This window comes from Diceros bicornis, chromosome 12 (genome assembly GCF_020826845.1).
Source record: "Diceros bicornis minor isolate mBicDic1 chromosome 12, mDicBic1.mat.cur, whole genome shotgun sequence".
Lineage (NCBI taxonomy): Eukaryota > Metazoa > Chordata > Mammalia > Perissodactyla > Rhinocerotidae > Diceros > Diceros bicornis.
Window position 1 is genome coordinate 60,789,961 of NC_080751.1, and position 24,763 is coordinate 60,814,723.

At 34.6% G+C, this 24,763-nt stretch overlaps 1 protein-coding gene across 2 annotated transcripts; it reads right to left on the minus strand.

Moving 5' to 3' along the window:
• Positions 1-4,188: 4,188 nt before the first annotated feature.
• On the minus strand, positions 4,189-24,561 carry TDRD15 (tudor domain containing 15). 2 transcript variants are annotated; one of them, XM_058551722.1, is made up of 4 exons: positions 18,816-18,968; positions 18,464-18,622; positions 9,714-15,966; positions 4,189-5,691 (listed from the first exon to the last, which is right to left on the minus strand). In XM_058551722.1, exons 3-4 carry the CDS (start codon positions 15,961-15,963, stop codon positions 5,633-5,635), a joined length of 6,309 nt encoding a protein of 2,102 aa, XP_058407705.1. In that variant the 5' UTR covers positions 15,964-15,966; positions 18,464-18,622; positions 18,816-18,968; the 3' UTR covers positions 4,189-5,632. The 2 variants fall into 2 exon arrangements, with proteins under 2 accessions (XP_058407705.1, XP_058407706.1); XM_058551723.1 differs by lacking the exons at positions 18,464-18,622; positions 18,816-18,968 and adding an exon at positions 24,469-24,561.
• Positions 24,562-24,763: the final 202 nt, after the last annotated feature.

The window sequence follows — 24,763 nt, forward strand, 5'->3', positions numbered from 1 at the left end:
CATAACTTAGTGGCTTAAGACAAAACAATTTACTATCTTAAAGTTTTAGAGGTCAGAAGTCTAAAATGTGCCAGCAGGGCACATTACTTCTGGAAAGTCCAGGGAGAATTTGTTTCTTTGCCTTTCCAGCTTCTAGAAGCATCCTGCATTCCTTGGCTCATGATCCTACATCACTCTGAACTCTGTTTCCATCACCGCATTTCCTTCTCTGACTATTACCTCCTGCCTCTCTTTTATTTATTAAGGACCCTGTGATTCCCTTGGGCCTACCCAGAAAATCCAGATAATCTCCCCATTGCAAAATTCTTAACTTAATCATATCTTCAAATTCTCTTTTGCCAGGCAAAGTAACATACTCATAGGTTTCAGGAATTAGGACATGGAAGTGTTAGGGGAAGGAGTATTATTCTGTCTACCACATTATCACAGAAACATAACAAAATAAACAGGCAAAGTCAGTACAAAATGTTCACTCCTCTAGAGCAATGAAACAGTCTCTACTTTTAGAAATAATATCTACCATGAATTTCCATTTTCAGCACTAGGGAAGGCTAAGATTCCAGAAAAATCCTCCAGATATATTATACTTAAAATGCTCAATAACAACAACAAACAAACACATAGAGACAGAGACTGGATGGGTGGTTACCAGAGGGGAAGGGGGGAGGGAGGAGGGCAAAAGGGATAATTCGGCGCATGTGTGTGGTGATGGGTTGTAATTAGTATTTGGGTGGTGAACATGATGTAATCTATGCAGAAACAGAAGTATAATGATGTACACCTGAAATTTATACAATGTTATAAACCAATGTTACTGCAATAAACAAAAAATTTAAAAAAATAAAATAAAAAATAAAATGCTTAATAAAATATGAAAACATCTTTTTTAAATATATGGCTGAAAGTAAAAGAAATCCTCAGAAGCCAGAAACCCCAAGAAGGTGTTATTCCACATAGGTAAACAAGTGCTACAGTTTACCTGAAAAAAAGAATTTCTTTGAAGGAAAGATTTAAAGATACTATCCAGAATACAACCCCAAGAGACTAATATATGGAAAATATGTTAACAGTCATGAAATGATAATAAGAACCCACATACGTCAAGTCAGTTGCAAAAAAGAAAAATACAATGGACAAGAATCCACATTCGAAGATGATATAATTACTGAGAATTTTCCAGAATTGACAAAAAGACACCAATCTTTAGATTTAAGAATGCCTAAGAGTCCCAAACAGGATAAACAAAAATAAATCATGATTAATATTAATAAATGATGTGCTAGATGTGGAACACCAAATACAAAATGAAAATGTAAAGGACCCAGAGAGAAAATACCACTTATATAAAAAGGATAACCACTAAACAAACAGCAGACCTCTCAGCATCAAGAGTGGAAGCCAAAAGAGAGTGGGACAAAATCTTCAAATACTGAGAGAAATAATTTTCAACTGCTAATTGAGTATTTACTGAAACTACTATTCACAAATAGAGCAGTAACATTTTCAAACAAAAGTAGTGTATTTGTAATGACAACTTTGTGTGGCTGTACTAAGCTTTCTGTAATTTCCTTCTTTGTATGTTTGCCTAAGTTCTCCAGCAAACTATACCACATATCTTTCAAGAATCAGGCTCAAAGGTCATAATCTTTTTCAACTGGTTCTTCGATCCCAGAAAGCTAGGCACACTGTCCTCTGTGGTCCTAAAACACCTACTACATACCTTTATTAAATACCATATACCACTTTTTATTATAACTGTTTATTAATTTGTTTCTACCACAATAATAGAAATATCTTAAGAATCAGAATTTGACACTCATTTTTGTATCTCCTATATCTAATACAACGACTTCCAAAACATTTGTGAATGAATACACCATACAGGAGAATGTGACAAGATTATAAAGGATGATGATTTAATAATAAGAAGATACTCAGAGATATCAGTATGTTCAAGAACATAAAGACAGAAATAAATATTGTGCTATGGAAAAGCATTATGATAACAATAGCAAATCAATAATTTATCACTTTATGATTAATAAGAAATTATGAGAAAACTAAGGAAATATTAAAATTGTTACTTAATGTTCACACTAAAAGGTATCACAGCCGAAGTGGAACAACTATTAGAATCTTAGGTTATACTATGATATCCATACTAAAACAAATTATTCTAAATGTCAAATATAGAAAGAAAATAAAGATAATGATGGAGACTTTTGAAAAAAGACGAAAATTATATCCAAACTGTAGACCAATAAAGAGATTTGTAATTTTTAAATTTCAGCATTCTTTAAAAATGAAAGGATGAAGAAGTAAAAAGAACTCAATGTTTTGAGAAAAAGAAAATAGAAGTACTTGTAAACATAAGAGAAAAATTGTAGTAAGTGTTTCAATTGAGTAAAGACTATCTTTGGTTAAGGGAAATTTTAAAGTGAATCCAATTTTCATCCTAACATGCACATGATATGATTTTTTTAACGTTATATTACCCTTATAAAACACATACATACACATACACACATTTTAAGACTTGAGGGAATTACACTTAAAATATTTTATTGTGAAAAATTTTTTTTTTTTTTTTGTGAGGAGATCAGCCCTGAGCTAATATCCGCCAATCCTCCTCTTTTTTTGCTGAGGAAGACGGCCCTGGGCTAACATCTGTGCCTATCTTCCTCCACTTTATATGGGACGCCGCCACAGCATGGCTTACCAAGCAGTGCGTCGGTGCGCGCCCGGGATCCGAACCAGCGAACCCCGGGCCGCCGCAGCGGAGCGCGCGCACTTAACCGCTTGCGCCACCGGGCCGGCCCCGAAAAATTTTTAACTCAAAACATTCAATATACAAAACAAAAATAATTTCCCTTGGGTGTATACAAATAAAATTCAGCAACAATATAACAAGTTTAAGCAACATTAGAGTTCAGTACTCCTATTAAAATCAGAAAAAGTTATATTAAGTTAATACACACAGATAAAGTAAAAAAAAAAAAAAAAACAGACACTAAAATTTAACCAACTCAATATCTCATACAAAAGAAGTTAGAATCAAAGTGATCATTCCAGGAAAATACAAATGGCTAAATAATTTGTCTTTTTTTGGATCTGAGTATTTTTATTTCACATCAGTACATAGCCTTGAAAAATGCATATGTGAATATTCTTAAAAAACAAATAGAAATAATTATAATTGTTTTTCTACTGAATTATACTTTTTTCCATTTTTATAAATCATTTTTACATGAGCTTGAAAAATATTCCTTAATTTATATGAATAAAGCAAAATTAAAAAGAAATAAAATTTTAAAAAGTAAAATTTAACAATCGTAAACTTTGAAATATTTTAATCTAAGAAATTAAATGTTCTCTGCTCCCCAAATTTTTAATCAATCTTCTGTCACCAACATTTATAAAATAACAGATTCTACTAACTTGAATTAATACAAGTGTTTTAAAGTGGAAAAAAGCATTATTCTAATATTGACTATGATTACCTGTAAAATATAATAAAACTTAATTCTAAGAAAATATAAATCCTAAAATGAACATGCTATTTTTTATTTTTTATTTGAAAGTACTCTGAATAAAACTGTACTAACATCCTCTATGTTGTAATTTTACAGTGTAATAAAATGGCTAATGTAGGGCAAAAAAATAATGTACCTTCAAAATAAAAAACAAAAATAAAAGTTAGTTTTAACTTAAGCACTATTTATCTTAAAAGAAAACCTAATTTTAATCATATTTTCCACTACTTTCTGTATTAGACTTCCATCCAAGTAGAAAAAAAATCAATTAGGAATTAACTGAAATGTAGCCTTGTAAAAATATGTTCTATAGTATCTAGCAATTTAAATGCTGTAAATAAACTTGTAAAGTTTGTCTATTTTTATCATTTCCAAACATAAAATATTATACATCAAGACACATACCTAAAGTTAAAAGAACTCTGAAAAACTAAAACGGTATGAGGCCCTTTCTGATTAAGTTGGTACCAAAAAAATCCATATTATTACTTTATCTTACTTTGGCACTCAAATTCTTTTTTTTTATTAACTAACCAAATCATTAACTTTGCCATATTTTATGGTACCAAAACAAGCCAACAAAAGCTACCTAGTGATACAACAGTCACAGAAGTTGTGTAAAGTTAATTAATTTTCCAATAAAAGCACCCTTCTAAATTGTAGAAAATAATCTTCAAGATCTGGTAAGGTTTGGGGGAAAACGACACAAAAGTATTCAAAGAAATTAGTTTATAAAGAATAAATGTTAAATTCTATGTTCTAAAATAACCACGAACTAGAGATTAACTTGTAATGTAGAAGATATACATAAAGTTTCCCTGCCTTTAATACTCTTTACCTTTCAAGATACCAAATTTAAATTCACATTTATTCATGAACAACAGTATTTCTGGAAATTATTTCCTAACCTCAAAAAAAATGACAACAATAGGGGCCGGCCCAGTGGTGTAGCGGTTAGGTTCGTGTGCTCCGATTCGGTAGCCTGGGGTTCGCAGGTTCGGATCCTGGGCGCTGACCAGCGCACCACTTGTCAAGCCATGCTGTGGCGGCGTCCCATATAAAGTAGAGGCAGATAGGCACGGATGTTAGCCCAGGGCCAATCTTCCTCAGCAAAAAGAGGAGGATTGGCAACTGATGTTAGCTCAGGGCTGATCTTCCTCACAAAAAAACAAAAAAATTACAACAATATCAACACATTCAATAACTATGTACAAATAATAAACTAGATTGTCCGTAGCTTAGGAAACTTCTCAATTTTCCCAAATATTTTTTAAATCATCAAATCTCTAGTCTTCCTAACTATTTGGCTTACACTGACTCAAGTCCACTTGTATAATTTTATGGTTCTATCTTTGCACCAAAACAATACTCTGAATTTGCTTAATAAATGTTTACTTGCAAAATAAATTCAATTCACAGGAATTTACACTGATAAATGCATTAACAAAATATCTACGCCCCGCGCCACTAGGTAGTAGTGTTCTTCAATGTCACAAATATCCACGACTAACTAATAAGCAACCAAAAATATAAAATCAAATTAAAAATAGATGTAACTATAAAATAAAATTAAAAAAAAAAGAAAAATACCATGTATGAGCTAAAGAGAGGGAAGGATGGGATTAAGTCTGATCTCTCTTCTATATCCTTTTAATAAACATCAGTCCCATACGCACCTATATATTCCAAGGAATACGAAAGCATTAACTCTGTCTATATATTACGCGTGATTGCAATCATGACTCTACAAGTAGCAACTGAAACAAAGGCTTTAGTCAGGCAAGACATCTGAAAAATGTCAGAGGGTAATGGTAAAATGATATTATCTAATGACTGTGAAACTACATGCAAATAAGAGTTTATCAAATAAACTGTTTTCAAGACACTTTATGAGTGAACCACATTTCCTAAATCAAATCAAATCATCACAATTCTTGGTCACATAAAATTTCTATAACATTCTAATCATTGTCTCCTGGGGCAATCATCTGAACAATTTAGATTCCTTTAACATGCTTCAATATTACAAGTTGTCCTGTGCTTACCACTTTTATTATATATCTGGAGCATCTAAAACAAAAGAGTAATTACTGAGTATCCTATGTATCATTTGTTGCCAAACTGATGCAGAAACGATCTGAGCTTTCATCTCCCTCCACTGAAAGACAAGAAAAAAATAATGAGTGTGTTGTAATATAATTTTCAAAGCATTATAGATCTCAATAAAAGTTACTCAAGACTTTATTTTGAAAATTCCTACTAAAAGGAGAATTTTTTTTTACTTAAAAATTCCTAAAAGTCATAATATATAGGTTAAGGAACAAAATAGGGCATAAACAAATTATACATAAAACATATACATATAATTATATATATAGTACAACTAAAATATGTTTTCTTAAACGATTAGTAATATATATCCACATTGGAAAAAATACATATAACTTACTCTAGTGGTTGTTTAGAACTATGATTAATTTTAAATAAAAACTAAAATTAAAAATTAAAATTAAAATTTGTTAAATTAAATAAAGTAAGCTAAATATTAATAAAATTAGATAAATCTTAATCATAAATCCTATCTTCAAAATAGAATTTTAACCATTAATTTAACCATTACACTGCAAATATGTGTGTATTATATATGTACGTATATATTGTCCTAAATAGTTCAGTTTCTCGCAAGGCAGCATCAGAAATTTTTTTAAGTTACTGTTTTATAAAATATTTTCAAAACAAATATAGTAGCTTCATTAGGATAACTATGGATATTTCTAACAGTTAGTGAGCATTTACTATGTACCAGGTAAGTGAAAATGCTTTACATGTTAACTTATTTAATCCTCACAACCAGCCAATGGAGTAGGTATTACGATCTCCATCTTACAGATGAAGAAACTGAGGCACAGATAGGTTAGAAAAGCTTACCCATGATTTTACCATTAATAAGGGATAAAGCAGGAATTCAAACTCAGGGAACAGGGACTTCAGTGCCCATACTTTTAACTACCATGCTAGATCCAGTGCAAGTGATTCATAAATCTGTATCACTTACTAGTCTTGTCTTTTCAAAATTCAGTCTGACATTCTGCATGCCTGTCAGCCATTCCCCTTTGGATGTCTAGATATTAACCTCAAACTTAAAACTCTACTCTAAAAACGGGTTGCTATTCCAGATTTCTTTCCAAGATGTCTTCTAGTTAAACAAAGTGTAGGAAGGTAGCACATATCAACATCGAGCATTGCCTCATTACCAAAGTGACTAATATTTTCATGCTTTTTTAAAGGGCTGTTACATTCTCTAGTTCCCACAAGGATCTATTCAAAGACTTCCAGGCAAGAATAAACAAGCAAGCAAGTAAACAGCGGGAAAAAAAAAAAAAAAAACCCTGCAAAAACATCCTGGAAAAAGGCTACTAATTTTTATTTTGGAGAAAAGAGTCTGCAAATAAAAACAATTACCTTGAATATTTAAATACTGGTATATTTTAGTAGGCTAAAACTATGGAAAAGTTAAGCCAATCTTCTAAATGTAAGGGAAAGGAACTTCTATAATTAAAATAATACGTGGGCAAGATAAAATAAATGCATTATACTTCTAGGCCATTTCTAACATGATGACATTTTTACTATTATATGTACTCTGAATTAAGTTTAGCATAGATTACTGTGGCTTGTTATGTACAGTCCAGACAGGAGGGACAGATTCTAAGAGTTTTCACACATAAAGTCCAGAAATATTACTTTTTCTCACAAAAAAATTCAGGAAGTTACCCACAGTACTCTCTAGAACAGTGGTTCTCCACCTAGGCTGTACATCAGAATCCCCAGGGGAGCTTTAAAATCCTAAAGGTGAGGCCATAGCCTGACCACTTAAAACAGAATCTCTAAAAGACAGATCCAGGCATCAGAATTTTTTAAAGCTTCCTTTCTTAATTTCAATGCAAAGCCTAGGTTGAAAAGCACATTGTTAGAGCTCCATTTCTAACTTTTTAAATAAGCATGCGAGTTTCAAGTACTGACGTCTTCAACCAAGAAGTACTAAAACTATTTTGGCCTAGACTCAGAGTACCAGCAGGTAATAATAGCAGCAACAGCAGCAGTCACTACTGCCCTGCAATGACTAATAGAGGTGGCAGCAGCTGGGATGGTATTCAAGGCAATTAAACCAGTTTTTTGGTGTTGTTTTCTCACTTTGTTTTAAAACTATGACTATAGCAAGTTTATCAGTCTATTCTTAGTCCATGAAACCATGTTTCTTATATTTGTCTCAAAGTTATGATTTTTCCTGAAAGGGTACTTCAATTTTTTTTATTTTTTAGAAGTGTAATTTAATGTTTGGTTCTCCAACTGCTTTTGTAACAGCTACTTTCACTTTAATTCACTTAATGATTCACTGTGCACTAGGAATGCAGAGGGTGACATGGAGTTGGGAGCCAAAAGTGGGTTCTAAAAGAATTTAATGGGAAGAACAAAGAAGGTAGAAACATACACAGGTAAAGGAACAATGAAAATATTATATAAGTGCCAAAATGTATGGTCTGATGGCCAAGAGTTTACGGAAAACTCTTCCTCAAATAATCTAACTACTTTTCAAAAGGTAGTATAAATAAGGAATAAAAGCAGACTTTGGAGTTGGAGACATCTGCGTTTAAAATCTCAGTTCCTTATTGGCTTTATATCCACCGGCAATTTCTTAATTCCCCTGAGCCTCATCCATAAAACAGTGATAATGTGGGGAGGGGAGCTTCCTCCCATTCCTGCTGTTTCCTTCCAGGTGAAAGTATTCATGGGGGAGACACTCTCCTAGCCTAACTCCTCTGGTCTCTGTGCTCCCTTACACACCAGGAGTAGGGACAACGTGACTGGTCTATTTCAGAAGGAGAAAGGATATGTTAGCTTAGCCTCTTACTCTTCCTTCCCTTTCTTTTTGGAGATCATTGCCTCAAGCTGTAGGTTTTACATGGGTAGGCTCCCCATATGGAGAAGCTCTCCTCTCTGCCTCTGTGGGTAGTCTAAATAATTGATTCAGTATTGGTAAACCCATTTGCCCATGTTTATAAGCCACATTCATCAATACCATTTTTTATTTTTTTAATAAATGTGATATCTGCTCACCAATGTCTTTCTCCTTGTCTCTCTAAAGTGGTTTAGAATTCAGGCAAAGAAGTGCAGTACTAGTTATTAGACTCCATTTAAACCTACTATCAACCGACTTTACAGAGTTGTGGTAAGCTTTAAATTAGATAATACATACAAAACTCGTAGCACAGTACCTAGAACATAGTAAGCACTCTACCATAACTGCTACTACAATAATAAAAGACTCGAAAGTAAGAAGGAAAAAGGGTCAATTTTAAAGCATTTATTAATTCACTATAAAGCACCTAAATATGAATTCAAATGAAAAACTCTAAGATACATCAATAAAAACAAGACACCTCCACTCATTGAAAGAATGTAACCTGTTATGATAGAAGTTATAATATGGAATAACATACAACTTTTAAAGTTAGAACAAATTTTCATTAAGCAAGGAACATTCTTTACAGCCTATAAAATCCTCAGTAACTAATCCAAACAGAAAATGAAATATAATGTACATAAGCAAAATCAGACAATACTACAGCACATAAAATGTTAATATCTTAATATTTTAGAATCAGTTTGACATCTAAAAGTTTTAAGAGGAAATATGCTAGAGTCAGTTTATTCTAAATTTAACTGCATTAGCAATATGCTAGAAGCACACTCAAAAAACCTAGATAAAGATATATTTCATCTGATAAGAAACATAAATAATAGAAAATTGATTCTTCAAAATGAGCCCAGGAAGCTCACACAAATAGCAAAGCAAGATTTATTAACATGAGATCTATGGACCCTTGGGAGTCTTGTGAAACCCTTGAAATTATTTGTAAAACGTCACGTGTGCATACATGTACGGTTAAAATCCTCTACTTTCATTATATTCTCAGAGGTAATCACTCAAAAAGGTCAAGACAGTGAAGCATCATTTTACAATTCAAGTGATCACCCCTAGTTTATCAATTGTTTCAGATTTTCTAGTAAGCTATATTGCAGTATATGTTCAATTTGGATAATTTTAGTACATAATAAACTTTTAAAGAATCAAAAATAGAATCTACAAAAAACAATCTTTATAAAATGACTACTTACCTTTTAAGCGTTCTTCTGATACAATTTTTTCATTAACATGCAGTGCTTTTACTGCTGTTCTCAAGTCTATTGTGTTATTTTCCTCTATTCCTTCAGTTGGTAGTTTTTCAAAAATGTTTTCAACGCAATTGGTGTTATTCTTCAAACTATAAGGTAGTTCCCAAAATGAAGCTGCTGCACATGTATCAAATGTAATGGTACCTTGAGGATTATGTTTTCCACTATCAACCTTCTTCTTCATTGTTAAATTTCTAGAATGTAATCTTTTACTAATATGGCTTTTCCTTAAGAGGTTCTTACAGACATCTTTCCCCTTTACAGGTTTCTGCTTTTTTAGCTTTTGTTTCTCAGTGCATGTACAATTTATATTTTCTCTTTGGTAACAATTTTGATCTAATAACGGGCAAACAGGCTTACTCTCTAATTTATATGGGATTTTAGTAGACCCAGGAGTAGTAACTGCATCAATATTATCTGAATCTTCAGAATACACTGCAAAACCAGACGCAACTAACATATCTGCCAAATTGCTTTTCTCATGAATCACATCTACTTTCAGTTTTGTTTCAAAACTGTATTCCCTAAACTGAAAAACTAAGCCTGGTTTACTCAGGAAATCTTGAAAAAAACTTCTGGCTTCTTTATTCCAATGCTTCCCTTTAGCAGGTAAGATACCATCTAAGATACAAGGATAACTCAGCCTTGGCAAATTCAAAAGTTCCTCAGGAACAACTTTAAGATTTTTTATATCTGAATAAGGTATGTAAACAGAAAATCCATAGTCAATCAATAAAAGAAGTAAAGACTGATCAGACACTTCAGAAATTTCCACTCTATTCCACTGGTCTTCCAATTTATATCTGAACAAACAACTAGATCCGGGAATTATGTGCTCTTGAGGCACTGTTTGTAAGGTTTCTGGTAGATCAGACAGCAAAATAAAGAGCAATTTCATTGTGTCAAAGAAATCTTCTAACTGAACACAGAAATCTGATGGATCAAAAACAGCAGTGGCAATACCAGAATATTGCCTACCATTTTGGAGTTGTGCCCAAGTAAATGATCTTACTGTGTATGATGACACAGGAGTCTTAGATTCCACGTTGAAAATTTCTGAAGACCTAAGTCTGTTTTCTTCAAAATGAACTGTGCTTAAATATTCCAAAAGTAACAGGCCATCTACCAAAATTTCTACTTCCCAGGCAGAGTCTAAATATTTCAGGAAAAGGATGTTTACTTCCAAATGAGCAAATAAACACACAATAGACTCAAACGGTATGTTCCTAAAATTTTCAAACCAAATCCATTTACAAGGCACAGCTTGTCTTGGAATATTTCTGATTTCATTACTAAGTACACTGGTATTACAGAAAGGCACTATTTCATACCTACCACAATCTACTAAAAAAACATGCACTTTCTCTTTAATACACTTTTCTACTTTTGATCGATACCACTTCAAAGTTTTTTTAGATTTTGCCAAGCATTCTAAGCCTCTTTCAATATTTTCCATTGATAAAAAAGGTTTTTTTACTCCTTCAGCAAGTAATACTGTTAAATCTGATAAAATTTTTTTATTTTTAGATAACCTCACATAAAATGTTCCACTTTTTGAAACATAAAGTATTTCAGCCTTTTCAAGCTGTCCAGGTTTTAACTCTTCAAAAGGAATATTAACCAGCTGTTGGTAGGATGGCTGAAGATTCATAGAACCTTCATATCCATTTGGTCTTCCTTTCTTCACTTTATTATCATCACCAGGGCTCACCTTCGGAGAGACAACCTGAGGCATTTGCAATACTGTTTCCTGTAGTTTTGAATATGCTGTCCATTTCAGTAGTTCATTAACGACACATCTCTCATCACAAGTTATATTTACTTCCCATTTCTGCTCATGCTTTTTCAAAAATTCACAAAAAATTGTTTTGTTAATTACTCTTGAAGCAAAATAATCCACAGTTTTGCTGTCCCATATTTCATCAGGCTCATTCCACTTTACTCCACTAAGAAAAGAATGGATTCCTAGCTGAGGAATAGTTAAGAATTCCCTCTTAAGTTCATAAATTTTAGACGTGTTTACTACTGCAGTGTTACCATAGTCAATAAATTCCACTTCAAAAGAATTTCTTGGCAAAATTTTCTTAATAACTGCTCTGTAAATGGCATTGTCACCAGAGTATTCTGCAACTATAAGATCTCCCACCACAGGTTTAACTGATTTTCTCTCTTTCACTGTATTTGCTTTTCTTTCATTTAGAGCATCTGCAAGTCTGATGATTACATTTTCATTCTCAGCAAGCTGAATATGGAAACTTGCTGGATTACTGATATTAGAAACATATCCTTTAACTTTGGCATTCAAGTAAATTTTGGGTTGAGGAAGGTCTTTGATCTGTGGTCTAGGAAGATTATATGGGTTTTGTGAGGCTGCTTGATTTAACTCTCTGATAAAAGACTGTGACACAACGCTTACCGATTTCTGGCCCACAACACTTTCATCAAGAATATGTGCAGATCCAGGGACAATTTTTATACTATTATTTTTAAGTCCATCATTCAAAGACTTCTTCACTTTGTTTTTTGACACAGGTTCAATTTTATAACAAACTGATGGTTTCAAAAGCCTGGCATACATACTTTTGGGATTCATTAATTGATCTATTCTGCTTTCAGAATATGTTACTAGACTAGTTTTACTTATATTTTGGTGATAGTTGTTTTCTATTTTCCCTTTCAAAGAAAGAGCAAGTCTCTTATTCTCACTTATTTTATGACCCTTTTCCACACAATCTGCTTGGTCACAATGTTTTTTTCCATAAGCATTAAGCAACGTTTTAATTTTCTGATTTATATGCTGACATCCATCATACAATTCTATACCAAGCTGGCCATCTGACTCCCTGGACAATACTATTGCCCTTAATGGTTTTCCCAAGAAATTATCTTCAAACCAGCTACTGATTTCTGCTGGAATATCTACATCTCTAAGATCTGACAAAAAACACTTAATAGCCTGCATAGGTGTAAACAGCAATTCTGGAAACTGATCTGAAATAGCCCTCAACATACTTTCTTCTACTAATTGCTTATTTCCAAAATCCACAAAATAGACCAGAAAGTCAGATAATGAATCTGTTGGCATTGCTAAAGCTCTGTAAGAGAGACCATCCTCTATGTACTTAGATATGCACAATCTCATTTTACTAGAATCATATTTTGGATAATTTCTGAGGTTACTAATCTCTGTGATTTTTGTTTCTATCATCTTCAGGTCTTTATTATTTCTACTAAGCTGGCAATAAAACTTTTTGGGACTACATATGTGAGATATATATATTTCTTCTTCACTTCCAATTTTTATATTAAAGGAAGAATAACAGTAACTGTAAAGACTAACTGAAGATGGGAATGGCTGTGATAATATGCTATACTGTGCAGAGCCATGATTAATAAGAAATTCTTTTGCACTAGTAAATGGAGATTGTAAATCTACTAAATTATATAAATAGTTTGGATGTATAAGAACTAAGGCATAGATGATACAAGTCAATAACCCTCTAGATGAAGAAATAAAATTCCCAAAGTCTCTGCATGCTTCTCTTGTCCAACTGAATAATTTACAACTAATGGGTTCAACTAAATAGTTAAGACTACATCTGAAGGCTTGGGCTTCTAAAAAAAGAAAATGTGGGTTAATAGCACAAAGATCTTTAATTAAAACTCTTTCCTGGTAACCATAATCAACAAATACTACGTCAAGTTCTTTTTTTGACATTTGAGTCAAAACAGCAGCTCTATACCACCTTCCATCTTTGGAATACTTAGCAACACAAGCAATCTGCCCAATCTGATAAGGATCAGAATGAATGCTATAATAATTCTGAATCTGTTCCATTAGTAATTTTAGGTCTTCTAACTTACATTGGAGTTGGCATGAAAAGTCACCTGGGCCATAATAAAAAGAACATTTAACTTCAAGGACTGTTCCTGGTTTAAACATATATTCTTTATAAGGCCGTGGTGACTCAGATCCCACAGACAAAGTGAAAGGATTTTTTAAATCTGAGAAATTAACAGCTGGGGACTTTAACAAAGACAGGTTGCTTTCTGTTAGCTTATTTGAATGGTACTTTCTAGGTTTAGGTCCTTCAAGAAGGGCAGATATGACTTTTTTAATATTAACTTTGTTTTCTGATTTTAAATTTAACACTGGATATTCACTTACAGAGTTTGGATAATATTCTGGCTCTATTTCCCAATATTCTGCATATCCAGCTTGTAACATAAGAGAAACAACATCGGTATTTTCTGAGGGTTCAATACTCTGAATATTTACAGTGTACTTGTCATCTTTTCTTGCTATAACTTGAAGCAAAATTGCTTTGTTCAAGACAATTTCTTTAAAAAAATCAGTTGCTGCCTTCACCCATAAATCTTCAACAGGAAATGTGTGTGCAAGTGAACAACACATGGCTAAGGCTGGCAACTTACAAAACTCTGGAAGCAAAATTTTTACATCAAAAAATGGTATGGAATCAGTATTTCCATAATCCAAAAAATAAACATCAATCTTATATCCATTAATTTCAGTGATGACAGCTCTGTAAAAATGTCTGTCCTTGCTGTACCTAGCACAACAAAATAATCCAGGTTCTGGATTTCTCAGAATCAGTTCATCGTTTTCACAAAAATCATAACATTTGTTTATATTTTTCATTATATCTTGAAATTCCTTCTGATGTTCATTTGTGCGTACCCAGAAATTTGATGGGTTTAACACATATGCTACAAAAGCTATGTAGGAAGCCTGTATCTCCATTTCTACAGTTTTAATAAGAAAATCTACTTTCAAAGTGTCTTTTTTATTTAGAAAGTCTATTGATCGTTCAATATTTCCAATGAAACTCTCAACTGCAAAGCTATTTACATCAGAAGTATTAGTCTCTCTCAACATATTAGAGATTTTTGAATCAGACACTGGACAAAGTACTTGTGTGCCTACAGTCTTCAGCAGACACTCAGAATTAATTGTAGACTTTTGAGTTTGTAATGTCACATAATACAAATGCTCGTCTTTATTGAACCAATCAATGTGCGCATATACTATCTGTCCTAACAAGGCTTGTTTAAATACATTCAGTTGAAATTTTCTTGCATCTCTGTCTGGACTGTGTAAATATGTCAGAGAACATGGAAATGAAAATAATGGTACTAAAATAAAATCCTGTTTAAGTTTCTTTACATGAATTGATGGTACAGCCTCACTATTGCCATAATCCATAAACCAAATTTTCACTTGATTATTGGGCAAGAGCTGCTGAAGAATTCCTCTATGCCACTGTCCATTTCTCCTTTTGGCAACACAAAGTAGTCCAAAATTATCACACATGGGACTACTTTCCTGACTGATAACATCATAATGCAAAGTCATACATACTGTCAAGTTTTCTAACTCTGGAATCCTTTTAATTAATTGACAATAAAATTTACTCGGGCTCAATGCAGATGATACTTTTACACTTTCAATATTGCCTGCTGACAAAGATGGCTGTAAATTATCCAGAACATGTCGAATATCCAGTAAAGTATCATTACTACTTAATGATAATTCAGGTCTTTTATGTTGTAATAAATCTGGCATTTGTTGTGGGAATTCTTTTAACATTTCCACAATAAGACAAAATGAATCCCCATCAACAAGTCTTCCTAATTGTAATTCAAGAATCTGGGATATAATTGTTGGCACTTCAAGAAGAATTGTTTGAAGAGGCAAAACAGCTTGTACACAACCTTTCACTTGTAGTCCTACTAATGACTTGAAATAATTCAAAGCCTTAGGAGACCATTTTTCCCCAACTGGCAGTATGTTGGCAAAAATGCCAAATACTACCCGTGGTGGTAGCTCAAATATGTTGCCACAGGCTGAAGCAACTTGTGTACGATCAACTCTCAGTTCTTCTCCGCGATCTATGAGAAGCACTGTGTATAGTTCATTTTTCTTTTCCACAACTCTTCCTCTGTGCCATTCTCCAGATATTCTTTCTTCTACCAAACAAAACTGATCAACGTCCACGTTATTTTTCACTTTTGGAATATGCTGTATCTCCCTCTGCAGTATGTGGTAGTCAAACTCACATTCAATATTATTTCTGCCTTGAAATTTCACCACAATGTCCTTGGGAAGACACTCTATATGTGATATTGTCAGATCCATATCCAAAAATGTTGATAACAGAGATGTAGAATCCATCTTCTAAAAAGTAAATAATAAGTACTAATTAGCTTCTGGACAGACAGTTGTCAGAATTAAATGAAATTAGCCTTATATAAATGTGGAAATATATATAATAATATAAATATAAATAAATAAAAAAAATAAATATAAATAAGGAAAAACAAACCTTAAAAATAATGCTGTGCCTGTATTTATCAACTCGAACACATTGGTAAAAACTATATACACTGGACAAGATGATGGCAAGATAAACAAAATGCATCTAACTGTTCACTGCCTTCCACACTTTAAAAAAATTCAATTGAAACAATCAAGAAATCAAAAATAGGGAGAATATATACAATCACGGAAAACAGAGAAAAGCAATTTTTATTTTCCAAAAACTAACAAATTTCTACTAGATACTGGACAGACGTGGTATAATAAAAGGAAGCCAAACAAAGCCCACTGGAGACCTCCTCCTCCTCCTATGAGAAAACAACTTTCCCTCATGCAGACTTCTCCCAACAACCCATAACTCAAAGCGGTGAGCGCTAGAGGCAAGGGTGGTGAGCCAACCAAGGACACACTGTATGCACTCTCCACTCTGTGTCAATTAGCAATATTTGGACCCTATCAGCTTCATTATACAACTCCAGGATTCTTCTTTGATTGAGGGCAATAGGCTGAGTCCTGAACACCACTAAGAAAAGCCAGGCATGGAAAAATGCTCAGGTTAGGCAACAGGCAGGTTAGGTACATCCAGGCCCATCACTGGCATGGCTGGCCACAAAAAGTATAGAGAAAGGAGAAGAAATCTTTAGCACAGAGGCAAAGCTCTCTACTGTAACTATGGCTCCATCTAATCTTCTTTAGATTGTTAGGATTCTAAAAATGGCATGGTAAATATTCAAGAAGTATAAAATATTGCCCCAAATTCAGGCAAGAACCAACATCTATAGTAATAGAACACCACTCAACTCCTGCTTGACTCTGAGTTAATAGTTGACAAAAGTATTAATTTCTTTCTATGAGAATGAGAAAGAGAAAAACACTGGACCTAAAAAAAAAAAAAAAAAAAATGAGGGAATCACTTAAAAGGAACCAATGAAATGCTCCCCTCAGGAATAAATGTATTGAAGGAAACAGGAAAGAATTGTTTATGAAAAGTCTGATTCCTGTTTTCAAAAAGCTCAAAAGAGAATAATGCATTTTTATATGACTAAGTAGTCAATAAGATGCAACAACTGAGATTAGGGAGAACTATACACACATAAGGAATTTTAAACTGCAGTGAAGAAAGTCAACACAAAATAAAGATAAATCGAGTAGAAGAAAATTTTGAGAGAATACCCCAAAACTCAGAGGAAAAGGATAAAAACATGAAAGAGGAGCATGGAGGAGAGGAATATAAAATCACAGCAAAGCATAAATGTTATCTCAGAAAAAGATAAAATAACAGAACAGAAGCCCTTTCTAACACTGAAGACCCAAGTCCACAAACTGAAACAGGCCACTGGAAAGCTAGAGAAAGAGGTAAAATTTAGGGACATCTGGGTACTGATTATGGTTTTTATTTCCTTCTAGGTAATTTGGTGTGGTAATCAGCATGGTCTGATCTAGAAAGATTCTGAGCTATGCTTATTTGATCCTGTAGTCTCTAAGAATAAAATCAATAGCCAACACACTAAAGACTTTCATTAGAACAAACCAAAAAACTTCAGGACAAGAAAGGCTTTCTTAAACCACCATTATTTAAAGGCACAGGTCTTTACCCAATTCCCAGACTTCAGTCAGTTTATAGACCTATAATTCCTTACATGAAGAGAAGACCAGGTACTCTTAAGAAAGGATCCTGTGCTGGATTATACCAAGAACATTCTTCCTGGCATTCACTCAAAGGGTCATATGACCATTCACCTAAGTAAATAGGAAAAGGAAAAAAATACATGTATCACGACCCATGCTACTCTTTTTAGGTATAAAAAAGTAGATGTAGCCAGAAGGGCTCCTTCATTAAATGAAGGTGGTATATACAACACAAACCAAAGAAAGTCCAAAGGCACAAAGAAGTTGCATGATCAGGTCACTCAAGCTACCAGAAGCCTGCTCCTCCACACTTCTTTCTCTCCTTCAAACAACACAAATGGCCTCATAGGGAGTTTCACAGCAGAAGCAGAAAAAAAAAATCTAAGCCTGGTTTGCACATGCTCTCACCTAATGCCAGTGACATACAGAAACAGACCTCTGAGGCACTGTACCCCAACCCAGGGGAGGCCTTGCCTGAGAAACAGAAGGAAATACTCAGTTAACAAACGTACCAGAACATCTACTTTGCCTGAAGAAGAAATTGCTTGAGCTAAGAATCTATGCATATTAATGGACAATAGCTACTAGTTTCTGCAGGATTATTAGTAATTCTGAAGGACAAAGACTGGAAGATTTATTACAAAGAAGTGTGAAGAAGAGGAATGTGTATAAGCATCTGAGAATTGACACACAAGAAGGAAATCTGTAGGTCCCAGGTGATGCTCACCAAAGGGCTTCACTATGGAAAAGATTCTTAATCAGGTGGACAGAATAACCTATTCTATGGATGTCATTCAGCCTCCTTCACCTGCCTCTCCAATGCTTGCTCAACAGGATCATGAAGAAAGCTCCCAGTGTCATGGATAAAGTTCCTGCCCTTGAGTGTCTGAAAATTAAATGGTAACAATTCAGAGAAAATAAGGGAAAAAACATAAACAATTTAAAACCAAATCAATTATTTTACACAAGGGACAGTTACATTATTTAAAGACAATTTAAATCAAGGTGTTCTAGATCCAACAACCTTTACTCAATATTACATTCCATAGAATAATAATATATTCAAAGAAAGTACTTACTCTGAGTACACAAGATTAGGACATCAGGAAACTTGAGTTTTACTTAAGACTCAATTAATAGTGTGAAATTTGGGGAACTGTTTGTTTTTTCTTAGAATCAGATTCTAAATCTATAAAATAAGAGGGCTGAATTAAATTAGGGTTGTTCAAACCATTTTTTTTTGCAGCAGCAGCAGAAACCCTTCTTAAATTAAGATGCAAAAAGTAAATAGAAAACACAAAACATCTATAAATTGGATTCATAAATGGTATTCTAATAATTCCATAAATGTATACAATTTACTTATCATAAAGCCAGTAAATGAGAATAAAACCATTCTGATGAACATAGTCGTATAGCAGCATCATCATACAATTTGCCTTGTTATTGTGTTTGATAGCACAGTATCGGGACAATCAGGCTCAGACATATGTAATAGTTCCACAATTACATATGATCAGATACAGATAGGTTCAGATAAAGATAGGGTAGAGCTACAACTTAAATAAATCAACAAGTTAATCTGATGACACTAATTAGTGCTCTTCTCTGCTTTTAAATTTAGTACATCATATTTGACTGTTTTATTTCTTTTTTAAAAAAAAGACTACAGTCATGCACCACACAATGACATTCAGTCAACAACGGACCGCATATACCACAGTGGTCCCATAAGATTAGTACCATACAGCCTAGGGGTGTAGTAGACTATACAATCTGGTTTGTGTAAGTACACTCTATGATGGTCACACAATGACAAAAATGCCTAATGATGCATTTCTCAGAACGCATCCCTGTCATTAAGTGGTGCATAACTGTATATACTTTAAAAAATTAAATTCAAATCAAAAGTTTACAAACTTCTGAATAGAATTAAATCAAAAATTCACAGCATCACAGTTCCCCTAAGGTTATCAGAAAATACAATCTACAAACACAATTAAAATTGATATGGAAAATCTTGCCTATACTAAAATTTCCTGATTCTAAAGAATACACCTTATAGATGATGTCACTTACACTGTTTTGGGACTTGTCTTCTATGAATTCACATCTAACAGGTTTAGACCAGTAGGGTCCAATAGAAATATAGTTGAGCCATATGTGCAATTTTAAAATTTAAATTTTTAAATTTTCTAGTAGCAACATTAAAAAGTAAAAAGACAAATGAAATTAATTTTGATAATGTATTTTAACTCAATATACTCAGACTACTATCATTTCAACATGTAATCAATACAAAAACATTGTTAATATGATATTTCACTTTTTCAATATAAAGTCGCCAATATCTAGTGCGTATATTACACTTGAGTATATCTCAATTTGGAAAAATCACATTTCAAATGCTCAAAAGCTATGTGTGGCTAGTGACTACAGTATTAAAGAGTATAGGTCTAGAATTACATTATAATTTTTTCAAGTTTTAAGTACAGATTTAGTCAAAAATTTTAAAGCAGGTAAAGTAAGAGCTCCTTATTTTAAGAGCTCCTTATAATGCTTTAAATATTTTAAAAAGGTTTTCAGCACATTAGTTTAACTGATCTTCACATAAGATTTTCCCTTTTCAGACCAAAAAATTGAAGATAAAAGAAATTTAGGAGCTTGAATTTAGGTCTTCTTTTTTTTTTTTTTAGTAAGGAAGATCAGCCCTGAGCTAACATCTGCCAATCCTCCTCTTTTTGCTGAGGAAGACCGGCCCTGGGCTAACATCCATGCCCATCTTCCTCCACTTTATATGGGACGCCACCACAGCATGGCTTGACAAGTCGTGTGTTAGTGCATGCCCAGGATCCGAACCGGCGAACCCTGGGCTGCTGCAGTAGAGCACACGCACTTAACTGCTTGCGCCACTGGGCCTGCCCCATGAATTTAGGTCTTCTGATTCAGTCTAGCTTTCTATGGACATTATTCTCACTGTTTCACCCTGCTCTTTCAACTGAACCACATAATCACAGACAAGAACCAAAATAAAAGTGAAAGATACAAATCCAAAAACAAAAACAGAAACAAAAATAGGTAAAGCACTCTTCTGAGATGGAATCAGCATATTAATTCTTCCTTTAACAAAATTTAAGACAATTCTGGTGAAACTCTGACCAGTACTCCGGCAAGGTTACCACATTCTAAAATACTCTGAGTCAAGTTAAGCAATTGCACTGTGGTTTTCCTCTCCCATCCTCTTCATATAGTCAGTGGTTTCTAGATTCAGGTCTTTAAGGACACTGATGCGGTCAAAATAAAACAGGAGAGTATTTTTTAATCTGCATATTTCAAAATCAGGGCTTCAATTTTTCTAACATTCTTTATTGAAGCAGTCCTCAACCAGAGACAATTTTGTCCCACAGGGAACATTTGGCAATGTCTGGAGATATATTTGCTTGTCATACCCAGCTGGAGTGGGGCCAGGAGCTGCTAGTGGCATATAGTAAGTAGAGGCCAGAGAGGCTGCTAAATATCCCACAAGGCACAGAAGAAGCTCCCACAAAAAAGAATTATCCAGCCCAAAATGTCAATAGTGGGGAAGCTGAGAAACTCAGCTTTACTGAAAACAAAAACAAATACCAAGCAGATAAAAGAATTTTTTTAAACTACCTAAAAAGAATTAGGGGAAAATGAGAATTTTTTTTCTCATCTTACATTAAGAAAGCTTTCTTTAAGAGACAAAACCTAGAGGCTACCAAAAAAAGACAAATATTAAAACTTTTAAAATCACAGGCAAAAAAAATGAAGCTTAAACAAAATTAAAATCAATATAATCTACCACACAAAATATTTGCTCAGGACAAATATCTTCAATCATCCTTGACTCCACTTTTTTGCTTCCACACACAATCCATCAGGAAATCCTACTGGGTTCATCTTCAAAGCATATAAAAAATCTGACACTTTCTTCCATCTCTGCTGCCACAACTCTAGTCCAAATTACCTTTCTCTGTCATCTGTAATATAGGTTCCTAACTTGTCTTCCTGCTTCTATCCTTAACTTCACTCTACCCCCCAGCCCAGGACTATTCTCAGCATTGTAACCAGGATGATCTTTTTAAAGTATAAGACAATATGCACTACTCCAATCAAAAATGCAGTAGCTCCTAACTGCACCCAGAGTGAAAACTACAGCCATCACAGTGGTTTAGGAAGTCCTACAAGATCTAACCACTACCATCAGGACCCCTCATGTTTTTTCTTACCTTATTCCTATAACACTCATTACACCACAGCTACAGTGCCTTGCCGTTTCTCGAACTTCTTGCCCCTGGGCTTTGGGCTTCTTGCTTTCAGAGCACAGCTTGCTCCCTCACCTCTAAGTTTTTGTCAGAATGTTTCCTTCTGGGTAAAAGCATTGCCTTACCACTCTGTTTAAAACTGCAACCTTCCCCTAATTTAGTAGTCTCTAGACCCCTCTTTAACCTCTCTCCAGCACCAAAAAAGGTTCTATTAAACCCGTGGTTCTCAAATATTTGGTATCAGGACCCTTTAATACTCCTGAAAATTAATGATGACCCTGTCATGGACTGAGTTTTTGTGTGTCCCCCTCAAATCCATATGTTGAAACTCTACCTCCCAATGTGATAGTAGGAGGTGCCTTTGGGAGATAATCAGAAGAGGTCATGAGGGTGGCGCCCGCATGAATGTGATTAGTGCCCTTATAAGAGTCACAAGAGAGCTTGTCGATACAAGGAGAACCCAGGCATCTATAAGTCAGGAAACAGCAGACACCAGATCTGCTAGCACCTTGATCTTGGACTTTCCAGCCTGCAGAACTGTGAGAAATAAATTTCTGTGATTCATGGGCCATCCAGTTTATGGCATTTTGTAACAGCAACCCGAGCTAAGACAGAACCCAAAGAGCATTTGTTTATGTGACTTCTATCTGTCAACACTGACCATATTAGAAATAAAAACAGAAAATTTTAAAGTATTTATTTAGTAATTCGTTTTAAAATAAGCCCATTAAAAGTTAAATATTTTCATGAAAAATAATTATATTTTTCAAAACCAAAAAATTTAGTGAATGACATGGTTTTATAATTTTTGCAAATATCAGTATCTGCTTAATAGAAAATGGATTGTCATAGCTGGTTCTGCATGGCTGGTCCTGCATTCAGTGTGTTGCAACAGGATGTTCTGGGCAAAGTATGTGAATAAAGTCTGGCCACACAAAGATACGTAGTTAAAGAAGAGAGGAGTATTTTTATAGCTTTTTCATATAACTGAGGATATTCTTCTCTGATATTCACAAAAATTCAAGGAGTGGTGGTTTCTCAGAAGTTATTTACAATCCGGAATATTAAACCACTTAAATGAAATTTTTGTACTCTGTTACCTTAAAACTCCTTGGTCTATCTTGCGCTTTGAAATTTTTAAACATGAATGATTTTAAAGATACATTTATTCATTTGAAAATACTGGTTCAGAGTAATGCTGAGCTTCCATATACTGAAATACTGTCTTACCCAACATCTCAAAATCAAAGATAATGGACATATCCATCACTGCAAAAGTTTCTTCTGGCCCCCCTCTTCAGGCAACATTGATCTGCTTCCTGTCACTGTAGATTACTTTGCATTTTCTACAATTTCATATGAATGGAATACAGTGTATATTTTCTCTCACCTTTGTCACTCAGAATAATTATTTTGAGATTCATCTATCTTGTGGTGTATCAAAATTTTGTTTTTTTTTTCTCTTTCTGAGGACGATTCGTCCTGACATAACATCTGTTGCCAATCTTGCTCTTTCTGCTTGAGGAAGATGCGCCCTGAGCTACCCTGCCAGTCTTCCTCTATTTTGCATGTGGGTCACGGCCACAGCATGGCTGATGAGTGGTGTAGGTGCATGCCCAGAATTCGAACCTGTGAGTTCATCGGTGTATACACGTCAAGCGTCAAATTGTACACTTCATGTGCAGTCTGTCATACCTCAACTATACTTCAGTAAAGCTGTAAAACACACACCCTAAAGGTTTATTAACAGTGGAAAAGCAGAATAAATTATAGAGCATCTCTGTTATTCTTTTAATTAGTACTAAAAAACAGTAAGTTATCTATCTTTATTGGCTCTTATGAATAGGTGTTAGGAATCCTGTTAAATTGGGGGAGGGTGCCAGAGTAACATGTATAGAATACTAAAACGATATCCCACATACGTAAACGAGTATGTTTGTATGCAAACAGATGAAAGTGTGAAGGATAAATTAGGAGATGGAATATGGAGAAACAGAAGAGGGGTTAACTTTCCTTTCTGTTTAGCTGACATGCTGCAAAGGACTTGTGTTTCTTTTTTAAAATTCCAACAAGTGAAAAGTTATCTTTGAATGTGTATTAAAGTATTACAACAGTTAAGAGACTCGCCCAACATAAATTTCGTCAGAAGAGCCCTTGCATACTCTGACTTTGTCTCCTGATGGCCACAAGTAAACATACCCGGGCAACAGTACCGGCCATCACGGAGCCGACCCCGCACGCGGCATCTTCCAGGTCAGGGACGCCGTTAGCAGGCGGGAGCACGGCCGAGCGGAGGGGCCCGCACCACAGACGGCGGACGCCGCCGCCCGCTCTGCAGAGGCCAAAGCCACGAAGGTTCAAAGGACAAGGGGCGATGGGGAGGACACCATCGAAAACAATACTGCCTAGAACAGGCTGACCATAAACAAGTAGAACTGGGACTTACCGAGAGCGCCCAGCGCAGGTCAGGCGATTCCGCCTCAAGCTGCAACAAGACTGCCAGGGTCCAAGATGGCGGCAAACTTGTGGCCTGTTCTGGCCCCTTGTATGCCCCCAGGGCGCATGCGCAGAGCGTGGAGGCTACGGCCCAGCGAGAGGTTCACAGGTGGGTGGAGTTCCTCTTGCCCGAGGGCAGAGGCTGCGTCGGGCCCGGGGAGGGCGGTGCCCAATTCGAGCTCCAAATTCCAGGCGGGCAACCTCACAGCCTTGTCTCTCAGGGATAGGTTCAGGCCTGGATTAGA